Raw genomic sequence first — 14,794 nt, forward strand, 5'->3', positions numbered from 1 at the left:
GGGTAAATCAGCGATGTACCGGGGGCATGGAAGGGGATTGGCCGAGGCAGAGAGCAGGTATCACGGCAGCTGGGACGTGCAGGCGAAAAAGCAACAAGAACGCAATAGTTCGAATGCAGGGAGGCGTTCACACCGCCCCGCTCGAGCCCAGAGGTTGCAGAAACAACCGTCGGCGATGAGGTGAAGATTGGGGACCGAGAAGACACTTGGAAGAGCTGGGGAAGCTGGACGGAGAGGGACGGAGGAGGATGGAAGTGTAAGTCGATCTCGCTGTCTCCGGCGATTGGGGCCGAGTCGGGTAATATTCCGAGTCGGGTAATATTACGGTACGGGCTCTCACTCACCCGGTCCGTGTGGGGAAGTTTTGAGTTTGCGTTTACAAACTTGCAACCAGGAGGCCCGCGTTGAAGCTATCGTAAGCAATTACTCTAGCACTAGCAGTATAGTAGATACATTCTGCAGAAAAAAAGAGACTCAGGTATCATCAAGTACACAGGCGGCCAAAAATAGAAAAAGGGGCAGATCGAACGCCGTTGGAGAAATGCAACTACACTACAGCTCAATCAAGCTTTCTTCCACCGGTCGGGTTGGTTGGTGAGATGCGGGGACTTGCCCTTGGCTGGCATCCGGGTATGCGTCCGGTTGGCCTGCAGCCATTGGCGGATACCCCGACGGTACTGTGTTGGGCTGCTGTGGCTGATAATAGTAGGATTGAGGCGGCGGCCCAGTCGGCTGCTGGTGAAGCGCAGGACCAGCTGGAGGCACAGTCGAGTAGGTAGGCGATTGCACATGCGTCGGCGAGTGCGGTTCAGGAGCACTAGGGACTAGACCAATAGGCGGTGCATTCGCCTGATACTGCGAATCCCGACGCACAGTTGAGGGAGGGTGGTATGCGGGTTCGGAGAATTGCGGTTGGGAGAGATCCTGCCCGGGCTGAGGCGCGTAGTACTGAGGTACACCACCCGCGCCGGGAGCAACATGGTTATTGGGGATGGCATTGCTCTGCGGCGGAGGTGATCCCAAGGAGGGATACGGATTCTGGCCCCAGTTATTATTGTATGGCTCTCCGGCCGGGGAGGCAAGGTGTGCCTGTTGTTGGTAGGCGGGGCTTGTGACTCCACTAGGAGGTGCATCATGGCCATTGCTATGAATTTGCTGGGAGGCATATGTCGATGCACGAGGAGTGTCGGATGTGTTCGCATAGTAATAGTTTTCAGCGCCAGACTTCGCATCGAGTGCTTGTGATGGCACACCGGATATACTCGGGTACTGAGGAGCACCTGGAACTGCTCCATAGCCAAGTGTCTGCTGAGAATAGGCACTGGATAGTCGCTCCTCTAGCATTCTATCATAATAACGGACAACTGTTGATAGCTTAGAATGAAGATCAAGGAGTGTATCTAGTATGGTTAGCTTTGCCAAGCCAAAGTATGAGCGGGTCCCGAAGTCTCGACTTACCGTGCTTGCTCATAGTCTCTCCATAGCTCCGGGCCAATTTAGGCCGAAGCGCGCCGATACTCTCATAAAGCTCCTGAATTTGGGGTTCCCTAAGGATGGTTCCTGGGGGCTGGTGCTGAAGTCGATCGACCAGAGTAGAAAAGAGGTGGATGTTCTCCGCCTCCACAGCGCTGAGCTCGTACGGGTTCTTCGGCAATGTAGTTGGAGTGCTGGATGAATCGTGGAAAGTGGCAGTCGGCGGGACATTGCTCTTCAATGCAGCCGCGTGCTTCTGCTTGTGTTCTTCCATATCCCGGAGGGAGGCTTCAATTGCAGCCTTGAGGTCGGCATCTTCCTCCTCGACATTCGCAGGACCAGGAGCCGGGGTCGGCTTCGCTTGTTCATGAACATTGCCGGTCTGTGGCACAAATCCGGTCGGACCTCTTCCTTCTGCTTCCTCGAGACTCATCTGCAACGCCCGGCGAAGGTCATCATCGAAGCTAGTGTCTGCTTTGGCACTCCGAGGCTCTATAGAGCCGGACTTGGTGATAGAGCTATTCTTGAACGCAGAGCGATCTGAGAGACCGGCCGACGTAAATGGCTTTGAGGTCAGTTTGGTATAACACCCATCGTCGACTCTAACAGGCTGAAGGATGCCGAGATGCGGAAGAGGGAGGGTTTTGCTGGAACATTGTTGGTCGAAGACATTGCCACAGTTTCGACAGTGGTGCTTCCTGTTCATGAAGCTAAAGGCGGTGCGGCATCGCATGCAGACATCTGAATCAATCCACTCTGGTGGCTAAGGAGGGGTATTAGCCTCACTCTCTCTTTGTCGCTTCTCTCGCCTTCACGAACAGAAGTCGGGACGCGCCAAACTTACTGCATTGCTTTCCAACATAGTACCGCTCATCACTGTCTTCGGCGGGAACTGAAATCCTTCGTTTTGCAGCTTGCGATAGGTTTCCCCCACGTACATCAGATCCATCCGACCTTGAGCAGCCATGGCCCAATTCTGAATGAGCTCCAAGACCTTGCGCTGAACATCCGGATTCAACGGGGCACCTTCAGACTTCAATAGCGACACCAGATTGTCCATAAATTCACGGGATGCGATCTCGGCCAGGAAGTGGGTGCCTCCGTTCTTGACACATGTATCGGTCAACTAGGAGATAAGTGGATTTATCAGCATGAATGATTCAATGTTGGTCCAGAAAATACCAAGCACAAACCTTCAATGTTGCTAGCTGAATATTGGGATTCCGGTTCTCTAATCGACGCTTTAAGGACCGCATGGCATCTTTGGGCTGGACGCTCTTCGATCGGACCATATCAGAGATCTCCAGATTGAGGGCAATGTCCTCCCTATAGATTCGGTCAGTCCTCCATCTTTAGCAAGTCCAGACAAGCCGCAGATCGGCGTCCAAAATCTATTAGGCAGCAGGTGCCGATCGATGGGTGACAGACAACGTACAGCGAGGAAGCGGTCGCCCGCTCGATCTGCTCATCGAGCGGCGACGTTGAAGAGAACCAGCTGGCCATGATGAAGAGGTGAAAGCAGCACGCAATGAACGCGCGCGATCTTCAAAGAGAAAGGTATGGCACGGGCAAAGCAAGAGCGCGCAGAGTGAATCAAGGATGAGATGGAGCTCCAGGCAGCCCGCCATCGTAGTGACTAAGCTCCCTGGCGTCATAGGCGCGGGGCGGTGAGAAGCGTATTGTCACCCACTTGTACCCCAGATCCGCTGTGGTTCCTGGATCGCTGGACTTGCGTTCATCCTCTCGTTATTGTTGGTGCCTTGAGTGTCGCCTTCCACTTTCATTCGACTCCCAAACCATGCGCTAAGATCCTATCCTACGCTCGCTGCCTCGACCATGCCCCCTGATGCGGCGGCTTTACCATCTCCACCAGACATACCACCGTGGAAGGACGGCCTGCGTCCTTACTCGGTGGGGGCAAACATGCATTCCAACGGCCAGGTCAGCAGATCAGGCTCAGAACAGAATGGCACCCTGCCAGTATCACCACCCAGATTCCCCAATATCAAGGATCTGCAGGATCAGGCCGCTTTGTTGAAGGTGGATGAGAGCACGCCGGTTAGTATGGATCAAGACCATCGCGCGGATGACACCTGGCTCATATGAGACTTCCTAGATCGACGTCCTACTACGAGCCGCTGCCGAGGCTTTCGAACAAGCAAAGATCCTTGCGGACGGTGACGATTCTGATAAGGCCTATGTACAGTACTTGCGCGCCTCGGAGATCACCGTCAACCTCATCCCTCATCACGCTGATTATCGGAATATCCAAACCCAAAGCCCTGAATTGTACAAGGAGTTTGCGGCTCTGATGATGGTAAGCTCTTTCAAACCAGCGGATTTGGTCCCATATTCGCACTTGGCAATGCGTGTCTGGCAGTATCTACCAGATCACATGTACGAAAGTTAACCCCACTATTTGAACATAGGCGGTACGAACCAAGCAAGCAACGATGGATGCGATCAAGAGGGAAATCATTGAAGACAACTTGAACAGCAATGCACAGCCGACGGGGTTCCTCGCCTCTACCTCTCTGTCAGCCTCGAGCCCTCAGAGGGGCCGTGAGTATAGCGCGCCCCCGAGCAACTCCCTGAGAATGCCGAGTCCAACTCAGTTCCAGCGGATACCTGACCCTCAGGCACAGCCAAAGCGGTTCTCGAATCCTGCAGAGGACATGCTCGCACAGCGTTTTGCGCGACTAAAATCCTCGCAGGCTCGTGATGAGTCCATATCGAGCGCGGCAACATCCACCGGACAATCCATTCCGGGATCTGCTGGCCAGTTCTCTGCCTACACTGATGATACCCCAGCGACAAGCTATGGTACCCCTTATGGATCGCCGTCAAAGCGCCCTCTGGGGCCTCGCAGTATGGGAGCCTCTAGCCATGTCCCTTCTGTTCCCCCGAAGCTCCCGCTTAAAACTTTTATGCCTCGTGCCCCCGACCCGGCCTATAGTCCGATCTACACAGTACCCTCGCAACTGCCGCCCAATCCTCCACGAACCTCGACCGAGAGTACACGATCGTTTAACCAGCGATATTCACAATTCACCGACTCCCCTCGTGGCAGTCCTAGTCGCGGCGTCGAGGATAATCCATACAGATCGCGAACCCCGAATGGAGTCAATTCTGCCGGCGAAACACGGAGCAACTCTCCCGAATTGCCCTACAGCACTTACATTACAGTTCAGAGTTTGATGGATTTCTTGCGAAAGTTCAATGTCTTATTGATAGACGTTCGGGCCCGGAGTCAGTATGACGATGGTCATATCTACGCCAAGTCGATCATTTGCATTGAACCGGTTATCCTGAAGGAGAATATGTCTGCCGAGGAGCTCGAGGAACGTCTCGTGGTGTCTCCTGAGCATGAGCAGACTTTGTTCGAGCGGCGCAACGAATTCGATGTTGTGGTCTATTATGATCAACAAACGGCCTCGGTGAGCTATCTCGCGGGTTCTCCTGTGGGAACATCGGCACCGCACTTGCGCGCTCTTCACGATACCCTATATGAATTCAACGAGTATAAGCCATTGAAAGCTGGACGGCCGCCAGCTCTGCTCATTGGTGGATTGGATGCATGGATCGATCTTCTTGGGCAGCAATCACTTGCTACCTCTTCGACTGCAGCAATCATGGGATCACTGCAGACTAAGAGGCCTGCTCCTAGGCCTGGTCGGCCGCTTGGCCGGGTTCCCACCATGGCGAGTGCCAATTCCAGCCTGGAAGTCCGCAAGAGGAGATTGCGCGAGTTCACGCCGCTGAATTCGGAGGAGCTCTCTGCGTGGTTGGAGAGGTCAAAGAATGAAGAAATTGACACGAGCCACTATCTCGAAGAGGAATCTTTGACGGAAGAGCCACAGGAGGAGGACCAACCGGAGCCTCCGACTCCATTTGTGCATTCTTACGAAGCCTTTTTGCGCCGCTTCCCGGAGCCGCATCACGTCCAACAGTCTATGATGCATGCGGAGGCTCGGCCACCTCCTGCCCCCAACTACGCTGCTTCTACCCCCGTGGCTCCCTCACGACCACCTCCTGCAGTTCCTCGCCCCAGCTATAGCGGTGTTTCCGATGGTCGACATACCCAGCCCCACCTAGAGCGACAGAACTCAGCGAATCGTGCTGCCTTGTACACCTCGAACTCGTACCTTAACCGCCTTAAGCTTCCTCGAACGGGACTGCATAATTTCGGAGTGACATGTTACATGAATTCGACTATCCAATGTCTCAGTGCGACTGTCATGATGAGCAAGTTCTTCATCGACGATCGGTTCCGATACTGGGTACAAAAGAATTGGAAGGGCTCACAAGGCGTGATGCCTGGGCTATTTGCTAATCTGATTCGCTCCCTTTGGAAGGGCGACGTGGAAGTTATCATGCCGACCTCGTTCCGCAACTTCTGCGGTCGCTTGAATCGGGAATGGGCTATCGATCGACAACAGGATGCGAAGGAATTTTTCGATTTTGTTGTGGACTGTCTACACGAAGATCTTAACATCAACTGGCAGCGCAATCCCCTGCGGCCCTTGACTTTCTCCCAGGAAATGCAGCGCGAGCGGATGCCTGTCCAGAAGGTGTCCGAAATCGAATGGAACCGCTACTGCCACCGGGAAGAGTCTTTCATCTCATCGCTGTTTGCTGGACAGCACGCCAGCCGGCTGAAATGCACCACATGCCGCCAGACCTCCACCACCTACGAAGCGTTCTACAGCATCAGTGTCGAGATCCCACCCACGGGTACTGGCGACATCTACCAATGTCTCCAGAGCTACTGCCACGAGGAGATGCTGAGCGGCGAGGAAGTCTGGAAATGCCCGTACTGCAAGTGCAACCGCATTGCCACGAAGCAGATTATCATCACGCGGGCCCCGCAGATCCTCGTCGTCCACTTCAAGCGCTTCTCCGCGTCCAAGACGCAAAGCGCGCGCAAGATCCACACCCCGATTGAATTCCCGCTCCACGGGCTCCGCATGGATGACTTCGTCGTTCCCTACCCGACCTCCGGCCCGCCGCCCGAGTCCAGCGCCCCCACCATCATGGGTGCCACCACGCCCCCGTTCACGTACGATGCCTTCGGCGTGCTGCGGCACATCGGATCTTCCATGAGCAGCGGGCATTATATCTCGCTGGTGCGCGACGCGGAGCGGCAGTGCTGGCGCAAGTTTGATGACGAGCGAACGACGGATTTCAACCCGCGGGACCTCCGGGGGCGCGAGCGGTTGCAGAATGAGCAAGCGTACATTGTTTTTTATGAGCGAGTTCCAGCGAAATGAGCGTTCTGTTTTAGCCTCGGCCTTTTCTGTCCCGACATTTCCCCTTCCCATGCTCCCTTTTGGGGATCCTGTTTATTCGTCTTTGGGACCCTTTGGTCTCTTCTCCTTGTTTTGCATGTCACGATAGTCACGATTGGATAGAGATGGCGCTGGGGCGTCGTCCTGGGACATATCTGTATGTACTCGCATTCGGGTCGTGCTGAAATGCATCGTGCCCTCTGGTCTATGACCCGCGGCCAGAAGTGCCAACATCGATGTCTCTCTACGTCCTGACTAATGTCTCAGTAAAGTGCCTCGTTCGCTTCACATGCCTTACTAGAGTAGTATAGTGGGATCGATGGATTTATGCAGATGGGGCTAGCTTTATGCGTTTGACGTAGACTCCACTGCCGATTGATAATTAAATCGCACAGTTGTTGCGATGGAACGACCGTGAGAAATGGTTACACAGACCGAGCGGGTCGTCCGAACTTCACGGATGCACAAAAAGACGGTGAAGAATGCAATAAGGGGACAGGTCCATAAAGATTTAGCGGACTTGGGTCTATGGCCCTAGGGAAGCTACGTATAATTATCCGGCACCGGTTGCAGTAATGTGTAACTCAGGAGTGGACGGAGTATAGCATCCGCGATCAGACAAAATTATGCGTCGGATGAGGGATCAGGGGGGTTTATGCGGAAGACGGGCAGATTGGCGAGGGTGAGATTCCAGGCCAAAATCCACGGGCGGGGCGTGTACTCTGTACAATGGAACCACAGAAGCGCGAGGGAGTTGGCATGCGGAGTCCGTGGGATGGCCTGAAGGGTACGGAGTCCATAGCGGGTCCCGGGGGCATTACCCGAGCCACGGTGGACCGAGGGTAGGGGATGGGCTGTGAAGGCTGGCACTTGAAGGAACCAGCATGTATCACTGCGAGAGTGCCGCAGAGGGGCAGGTCATCTCCCGACACGAGGGCCGGATTCCGAAAGTCGGCATTGGTCAGAGATACAGTAGAACATAGGAAGTAAGGATAGGATTCCTGAGGATTGTGAGGCTGATCTATGCACTCGGATTCCTTCGAATTACGCTATGGCAGCCTGCCTCTCAAGCCACTCACTATGCACTATCCATATGCGCATCCTTTTCACACCCTCGTGCCCCTGTGGCAGCAGATGCGGGCCAGAGGGCGGAGGCAAGGGGAGGCCAACTCCTCGTCTGCTTCATATGCGAGGCCAATAAGCAGACGCTGATAGGCCCGGGCATCGGATCATATTGACTTGGCTCGTCGTGTGCACTGGGGGCATTCTGCCGGGGCCAGGTCTGCGCCAGCGAGCCAGTCAAGCCAGCAGATAACCCAAGCCCCTCGCCCATCGTCCATGGCCCCGGGTACCGGGTTCTAGTCGCCTCACCGGGTGGCATTCACGGCAGGGGAAAGGAGGTTGAGTCGGGTCCGCCCGGTTAGTAATCCACGTCCCAGCTTCGACCCGCTTGGGCGGAGTGACCGCCTTCTGCCGTCGCGGCCCCAGTCGCAAGGCCCCGTCCAGGTACATGTCAACTCAACGCTCAACCCTCTTCCCTCTTTCTCCTCGTCTCTTCCGTCCGTGCTAGCATTCATTCTTGCACATACGTCTCGTGCTCTGTCTCTTTTTTTCCCCTGTGAGTATCCCCTCCTGCGGTTCCTCCCTTTCCACCAAGGCCGTGTTGTGGCCGTCGGACTCCTTATCGGGCTTTTTTTCGCTGCCTCCGACAGAGAGATTTCCCTCTTCTGCCCGCCGCCGGACACTGACTACGTGGCGTGAAATCGATGCGGCGTCACTTTCTTCGAAAGCCTTGCCCATGCGGACCCGGGACACCTGGCTAACTCTTCCTGCGAATGGCGCTGCTCTAGGTCTTTCTTCCTAGCCCACCATCACCATGTCGGATTCCAAGCAATTTACCCTCCAGGAGGTCACCACCCACAACACCAAGAAGGACCTGTACATGGTCATCCACGACAAGGTCTACGATGTCACCAGCTTCGTCGATGAGCACCCGTACGTGTTTCTGTCCCCCTAACCGTTGCTTGAGCCAATACGGGTCGGCCGCTGCGACACCGCGTCCCCCCCTATCGCAACACCCTCGTGCCAACTGGCCGATCCGGGCCGGATCTCTCCTCCCGGGCCTTTCTATGTTCGTGAACATTGCTAGAATCCAAATTGCTAACAACTCCTCCACAGCGGTGGTGAGGAAGTCCTCCTTGACGTCGGTGGCCAGGACGGCTCCGAGGCCTTCGAGGACGTCGGCCACTCCGATGAGGCCCGCGAGATCCTCGATGGCCTGCTCGTCGGCACCGTGAAGCGCATGGTAAGATGGTCCAATCATTTTCTTTTCTGCATCTCATGCTGTGGCTTACACTGCTCCAGCCCGGCGATCCTGCCCCCAAAGCCCAGGCCTCCACCGGCTCCTCGTCCGCCTCCTCCTCTTCCTCTTCCGGCAACTTCGGCGTTGGCCTCTACGCCGTCATTCTCATCGGTGGTGCTATCGCATACGGTGCCTACAACTACCTCCAGGCTCAGCAGCAGCAGCAGTAAGTTGCCCACGCCCAAGTGGGGTGTGCGCAACTGGGGCTGAGGAGAGTGAGTGGGGGGGGGAAGGTGTTTACGAGCAAAGAAAAAAAGTTGGAGAACAGTGTCCCGGCAACAGAAACTCCCGCCGAGAGACCTCCGTGAGGGGAAGCGCTGCGACCAACAGAGCACAGTCTGCCGGGATGGGGAGATAGGAGAGTGGGGTCACACTCCTCTGGGCTATCGTCAAGGGTCCAATTGTTTCGGGTTCCCGGGGTTTCTACTATTTTTTTTTTGTACCTGTGATTGGGGCAGATTCTTTGATTTTTCGTTTTCCATGGATAACTGCTGTCCCGCTGGCTTGCGTTCTCTGCAGTCGCTTTAGATTGGGTGCAACCATCTCGTTCTCCTTGCTTGGCTGGGACGGTCTGGACTCCACGGTCCCGTTGGAGGCGGTAAGATATGGAAGCTTCTAGGGGCCTGGAAGCACTACGCACTTGCGATTTAGCCCGGGCGGGATTCTTTGCTGTTTTAGGCGTGGATTTCCGTTGTGGGGGAAGGTCTGCACGATTCAGTGTGGGGTAAGGGAGGGGGGAGGTAGATGCTGTTCTTTTGGATTTGACGCATATATTAATAGATCGAGATGGAATATTTTTTATTCGATGGTTCCGAGTATATGACAGAAGTATGAGATACGGGGTGGAATAGCGCAAGATTCTTAAAGTAAATACGGGTGTTGAATGCGCTGTTCAGGCGGGTCAGCAGAGGGGGCTATATCAAGTCGGCCCTTGCTTGATGCAAGACGACGCTGAAATCAACCCCCCACTCTATCCGGAATCACCATTCTATCAAACAATAATCCGATCAAAATCTTCGGTAGGGTCTATATCCCACAACAACATAACTTGTCTATTACCAAAAACTCCATACAATACATGATAATCCAAATCCAGTCTGAAGGTATCTAGTTAATCCACCCCTTAGGTCCAGCCCAGTTGCCCTTCACCATAGCATTGTAGTACACCCACGGGAAGAAGTCCTTCTTCAGGTGGTAGAACGCTCGGCGCGGCGTCGCCTGGTCGATGCCAAACCAGTCCCCGAACGTCTCCTTCGGCTCGCCACCGTACTTGAACTCGGCCAGCAGCACCTTGCCATACTCCGTCAGCAGCGGGCAAGACGTGTACCCATCGTAGATCGCATCGGGCTCCTTGCCCTCCATTGCCTGCAGCAGGTTGCGCACGATAACCGGCGACTGCGAGGTCACCGCGGCCGCCGTCTTGGACGTAGGCAGGGACGAGGCGTCGCCCGCAGACCAGACGTTGCCGAACTTCTTGTGGCGAGCAGTGCCGTCGTCGACGTCAACGAAGCCCGCCTCGTTCGCAAGCGCGCTGTTCTTCACGAACGCGGGCGCGCCCATCTTCGGCGTGACGTGCAGCAGATCGAACTGCTTGGTGACCTGCTCCTGGCCATCAGGTCTCGCAAAGGTGGCCGTGTTGCCGTCCACGGCAACCAGGTCGTGCTGGAAGAGCGCGTTCACGCCGCGCTCCTGCTGCATGGCCGTCAGCGCCTTGTTGTACTTGGGCACGCCGAACATGACCGGCATGCCGGTTGCGAAGTCGATCTTGATCGGGGAGCCGGCCACGTCGGCGGGATCGTACAGACCGGCGCGCTTCCAGTGGTCCAGCGCCAGCCACATGATCTTCTGTGGGGCGCCGGCGCACTTGATCGCGCCGGCGGGCTGGGTGAAGATGGCGTTGCCCTGCTCCAGCTTCTGGATCGTGCCGAACACCTTGCTGACGGAGTCGTAGCCGTAGATGGAGGACACCGGTGCGGCCGGGTCGGCCAGCGCCTGCGGCAGGCCCTTGATGGCGCCCCAGTTCAGGGCCAGCCCCGGCGCCACAATCAGCTGCTCGTAGCTGAGGTTGTCGCCGTTGCCAAGCGTGACGAAGTTCTTCTCCGGCGAGAACGTGGCGACGCTGTCGCTGTACAGCTTCAGCTTGGGGTCGACCAGCTCCTTCATTGGCCGCCGCAGCTCCTCCTTGGTCTTGAGGCCGCCGCCCACCAGCGTCCAGCCTGGTTGGTAGTGGTGCCACTCGGCCGGGTCGACGATCGCGATCTCGTCCTGCGTGAACTTGCCGGTCAGTAGCAACTGGTGGCTGATCGCCATGCCGGCAGTTCCGCCGCCGACCACGACGACCTTGTGGGCGCGGCCTGCGGCGTTGACGGGCGACGCTGTTGCGAAGTTTCGGATGCTTGGCATGGCGTGCGCGGTGCGGCCGGCCGCACGGGCTGCCGATGATATTTGACGGCCGTACATACTAAACTCGCTTTTTTTAGGATGTTTCTTTGTTTTTGTTCCGATGGAACGTCGGGAATTTGACTGGATTGAAATCAAGAAGAAAGAGAGGAATTGTCGAAGCCAGCTATTATGAGGTGGAATGAGCATCTCGTCTCGGCCGTGATCGACCGCCCCGTAAGTTTACGATACGCCACGCTTACGGGCTCCACTGCTTGCGGCCTACAGGGCAACGTCCGGGGATTAAGCCCGCTACAGTAAAAGGGCTACAGAACATGACTGGGAAGCTTAAAAGATGTCTCATGCTCTACCCGGCACATATTGTAATTAGTGTAATCAGTCGGCGACTCGCGGGCAATCGGCGACCAGGGGGCAAAAAGCCCGAGCCATGCCTGCTTTCGCAGCTGTTCATATATACGTGGTCCCGTGCCCTCTGGGAAGTATGTCTGGTTCCCATTCATCGTCTTGGACTTGGGACTTCATCAATCATGAAATCCCTTCGGGCCCACATTTCAAGTCGCCCGCCCGGTGTAGCGGGCCTGCAATTAAATCCAGGCATCGCGTTCGTGCCGTTCATCCCGGGTATCCAGCACGCCAGTCCACGAGGCCCGCTAGGCAATAGGGCCACATACGGAACTCAAGGTCCTCGAAAAGCACTATTTCCTTACAGCCCGCACTCAACGGTTTCAACACATTGCACAGGCTATCCTCTCCACCAGGACCTAGGCAAGCGGTCAGGTCGCGCGCCATACAGCACCAACGTCACCGCAACACACGAACCAAAGATCCACCATGTGTTCGAAGCCAAGACCGGCACATGGCAGTACATCGTCGCAGATCCAGCAACAAGGACTGCCGTAATCATTGATCCGGTCTTGGACTACGATGCAGCCACACAGACCATCACAACCGGCTCCGCTGATGCCTTACTCGCCCTTGTCCAGGCAAACGGGTACCGGGTGGAGAGAATCCTCGAAACACACGCCCATGCAGACCACTTGACTGCTTCGTCGTACCTCCAAAAGCAACTCGTGCAAAGACAAGGCTTCCGGCCTCCCATTGGCATTGGCAAACGCATCGCGCAAGTACAAAGGCTATTTAGCCAGCGGTACGGGCTAGCGAAGGATGAATGGCTCGGTGTCTTCGACAAGCTCTTTGAAGACGACGAGACCTTTCGTGTGGGCGAATTGACCGCGAAAGTAATCCATCTTCCCGGCCATACCCCCGACCACTTAGGTTATCAGGTTGGAGGTAAGTCACTGCCACGCTCCCCCAGATGGTCCTTATTCACTCTCCCCCACAGACAACGTCTTTTGCGGCGACTCCCTCTTCCACGCAGACATCGGCACCGCACGCTGCGACTTTCCCGGCGGCGATGCAACGCACCTCTTTCAATCTGGTCGCAAGCTGCTAGATCTCGATGACCATGTGAAGATCTGGCCGGGCCACGACTACCCGCCCGAGGGCCGGGATCCCGTACCCTGGATGAGCGTGCGTGATCAGAAAGAGCAGAATAAGCACCTGAGCGATGTCGTGACCGAGGAAGAGTTCGTGAAGATGCGGACGGAGCGAGATCGGCATTTGAACGCGCCGAGGCTGCTTCATCCGTCGCTGCAGATGAACATCCGGGCTGGGCGGCTGCCGAGGGAGGAGTCGGGACACCGGATGCTTCGGTTACCTTTGAAGTTGAACGGTTTGAACTGGTAAGAGGTGGTCGGCCGAGGAAGACCGATCCTGCTTTCTTTGGCCTGGTCAATTTGGCGTTCTGGTGTTTATATCGCTCGGCTTGTTGCATACGTCTACATTCCCTATTGTCGAATTCGTTTTAAGTTGCACTGGCACCATTCATAGCTCTATCGAGTATACAAACATGCCAAATTCACCTCAAATTTACCTCCAGCCCACACATGCGGCCCGTTATGATTGTATTTGGACACTGAAAGAGCGACAGTAACAATACTGTATAGCCCCGATGGTGCAATCCATCTCTCGCCCGAGTAACCATCTCTCGCCCGAGCGACCCGTTCTCGTCCGAGTCGCGCCCCTATGCCCGAGAGAGTCATACGGGAAGTCGCCAAAATGTTTGTACGGCCTCGGAAGAATTCAAGGAGAAGAATAGAGCAGTTCCGGAGCTTCAGATGACTTGTTTTTATACCAAATGCAGGCCCTGAGATCGAGGGGATCATGCAGGCCTGTGGGTCCTGCGCGGCCAATCAACGGCGGCCGGAGCGTATTTGCTGGGTGATGAAACGTCATGGGCGTAGCTCCGCCAGGAACGCTTCGGTTTTACCGCGATTTGAGCCAAACTCAAGGGATATGAGGAGAAAGGAAAAAGAATGGATCTATCGGGGCCAGTGCGTAAGCCCCACATCAATCGGCGTTCCAGGGCCCCTCGGGGCCGGGGCAGGGCTGGCTTATAGTTCGGCAGACACGGAGAGATCTACGGGCATCAACAAGCCCAAGGCCACAGCCGCCGTTCCCCCCCCCCCCTCCCATTTCCAGTCCGAAGTCCCGCCGTGACTGGCTGTCCAGGATCTACTCCGTACAGTTTCTGTAGATCCGAGTGGCTCTTTCTCTCATTCTCTCATCCGCTGCTAACATCGATCATTTCTTGGGACATGACCGCCTTCTTCCGGCGCCTGCTGCCCGCGCGCATCCCCAACACGGGCTCTCAACAGCGCGACCACCACGCCAACGAGCGCACATTCCTGTCATGGACCCGAGCTGGCCTCGGCTTTGCAGCGATGGCCCTCGCATTGGACCGACTCGATGCCATCGATCGAGTGCTCTCCTCGACGCGGGGACTCGGGGGATTCATCCCGCCTGATAGGCACGGCGTACCCTCCCAGCAGCCAGAAGCCCCACCCCAACCCGCAAAGGAAGCAAGCAAGAGTGCAAGTACCCCGACCATTCCACCAAGCACAGTCAACCGGGCCATGTTCGCGAATGCTGTTTCTGCATCTCGGCTCTGCCAATTGCTGGGGCTGTGGTCGCTGGGCTACGGGTTTCTTCCGGTATTGGGCTATGAGGCAGTATCTGCTGAAGGGACAGTTTGTTCCTGCTTTTTGGGGACCGGTTCTCATGACGGCGGGTAGTTTCGGGGCGTTCATCGTGCTGGGGCTCCAAATGGATCGGCGACATCCGCATCATGAAAGAGGCTAGAGTCTTACCTTTGGGTACGAGTCGCCGGTTTCCCTTGCATGTAGAACTGCTCAAGCGAAACCACACTTCC

The 14,794-nt window shown here is 55.9% G+C and overlaps 7 protein-coding genes across 7 annotated transcripts; 4 read left to right on the top strand and 3 right to left on the bottom strand.

The window, feature by feature from the left end:
• Positions 1–552: 552 nt before the first annotated feature.
• On the bottom strand, positions 553–2,976 carry vps27 (ESCRT-0 subunit protein VPS27; the record flags this gene model as incomplete). Its single annotated transcript, XM_056686523.1, has 5 exons — positions 553–1,400; positions 1,459–2,236; positions 2,318–2,599; positions 2,667–2,799; positions 2,909–2,976. 5 exons carry the CDS (start codon positions 2,974–2,976, stop codon positions 553–555), a joined length of 2,109 nt encoding a protein of 702 aa, XP_056545265.1.
• Positions 2,977–3,309: 333 nt separating this feature from the next.
• On the top strand, positions 3,310–6,743 carry N7482_004399 (putative ubiquitin C-terminal hydrolase; the record flags this gene model as incomplete). Its single annotated transcript, XM_056686524.1, has 3 exons — positions 3,310–3,531; positions 3,590–3,790; positions 3,903–6,743. 3 exons carry the CDS (start codon positions 3,310–3,312, stop codon positions 6,741–6,743), a joined length of 3,264 nt encoding a protein of 1,087 aa, XP_056545266.1.
• Positions 6,744–7,385: 642 nt separating this feature from the next.
• On the bottom strand, positions 7,386–8,142 carry N7482_004400 (uncharacterized protein; the record flags this gene model as incomplete). The annotated part of the gene is made up of 2 exons (XM_056686525.1): positions 7,386–7,653; positions 7,841–8,142. The coding sequence occupies 2 exons, from the start codon at positions 8,140–8,142 to the stop codon at positions 7,386–7,388; spliced, it is 570 nt and encodes a 189-aa protein (XP_056545267.1).
• Positions 8,143–8,637: 495 nt separating this feature from the next.
• N7482_004401 (cytochrome b5-like heme/steroid binding domain-containing protein) lies at positions 8,638–9,293 on the top strand (the record flags this gene model as incomplete). Its single annotated transcript, XM_056686526.1, has 3 exons — positions 8,638–8,756; positions 8,940–9,066; positions 9,126–9,293. The coding sequence occupies 3 exons, from the start codon at positions 8,638–8,640 to the stop codon at positions 9,291–9,293; spliced, it is 414 nt and encodes a 137-aa protein (XP_056545268.1).
• A 937-nt stretch (positions 9,294–10,230) lies between these two features.
• N7482_004402 (NAD(P)/FAD-dependent oxidoreductase) lies at positions 10,231–11,583 on the bottom strand (the record flags this gene model as incomplete). Its single annotated transcript, XM_056686527.1, has 1 exon — positions 10,231–11,583. One exon carries the CDS (start codon positions 11,581–11,583, stop codon positions 10,231–10,233), a length of 1,353 nt encoding a protein of 450 aa, XP_056545269.1.
• Positions 11,584–12,050: 467 nt separating this feature from the next.
• On the top strand, positions 12,051–13,269 carry N7482_004403 (MBL fold metallo-hydrolase; the record flags this gene model as incomplete). Its single annotated transcript, XM_056686528.1, has 2 exons — positions 12,051–12,813; positions 12,866–13,269. 2 exons carry the CDS (start codon positions 12,051–12,053, stop codon positions 13,267–13,269), a joined length of 1,167 nt encoding a protein of 388 aa, XP_056545270.1.
• A 911-nt stretch (positions 13,270–14,180) lies between these two features.
• On the top strand, positions 14,181–14,657 carry N7482_004404 (uncharacterized protein; the record flags this gene model as incomplete). The annotated part of the gene is made up of 1 exon (XM_056686529.1): positions 14,181–14,657. One exon carries the CDS (start codon positions 14,181–14,183, stop codon positions 14,655–14,657), a length of 477 nt encoding a protein of 158 aa, XP_056545271.1.
• Positions 14,658–14,794: the final 137 nt, after the last annotated feature.

The sequence above is a fragment of the Penicillium canariense genome (genome assembly GCF_028826845.1).
Source record: "Penicillium canariense strain IBT 26290 chromosome Unknown utg000002l_segment0_segment0, whole genome shotgun sequence".
Lineage (NCBI taxonomy): Eukaryota > Fungi > Ascomycota > Eurotiomycetes > Eurotiales > Aspergillaceae > Penicillium > Penicillium canariense.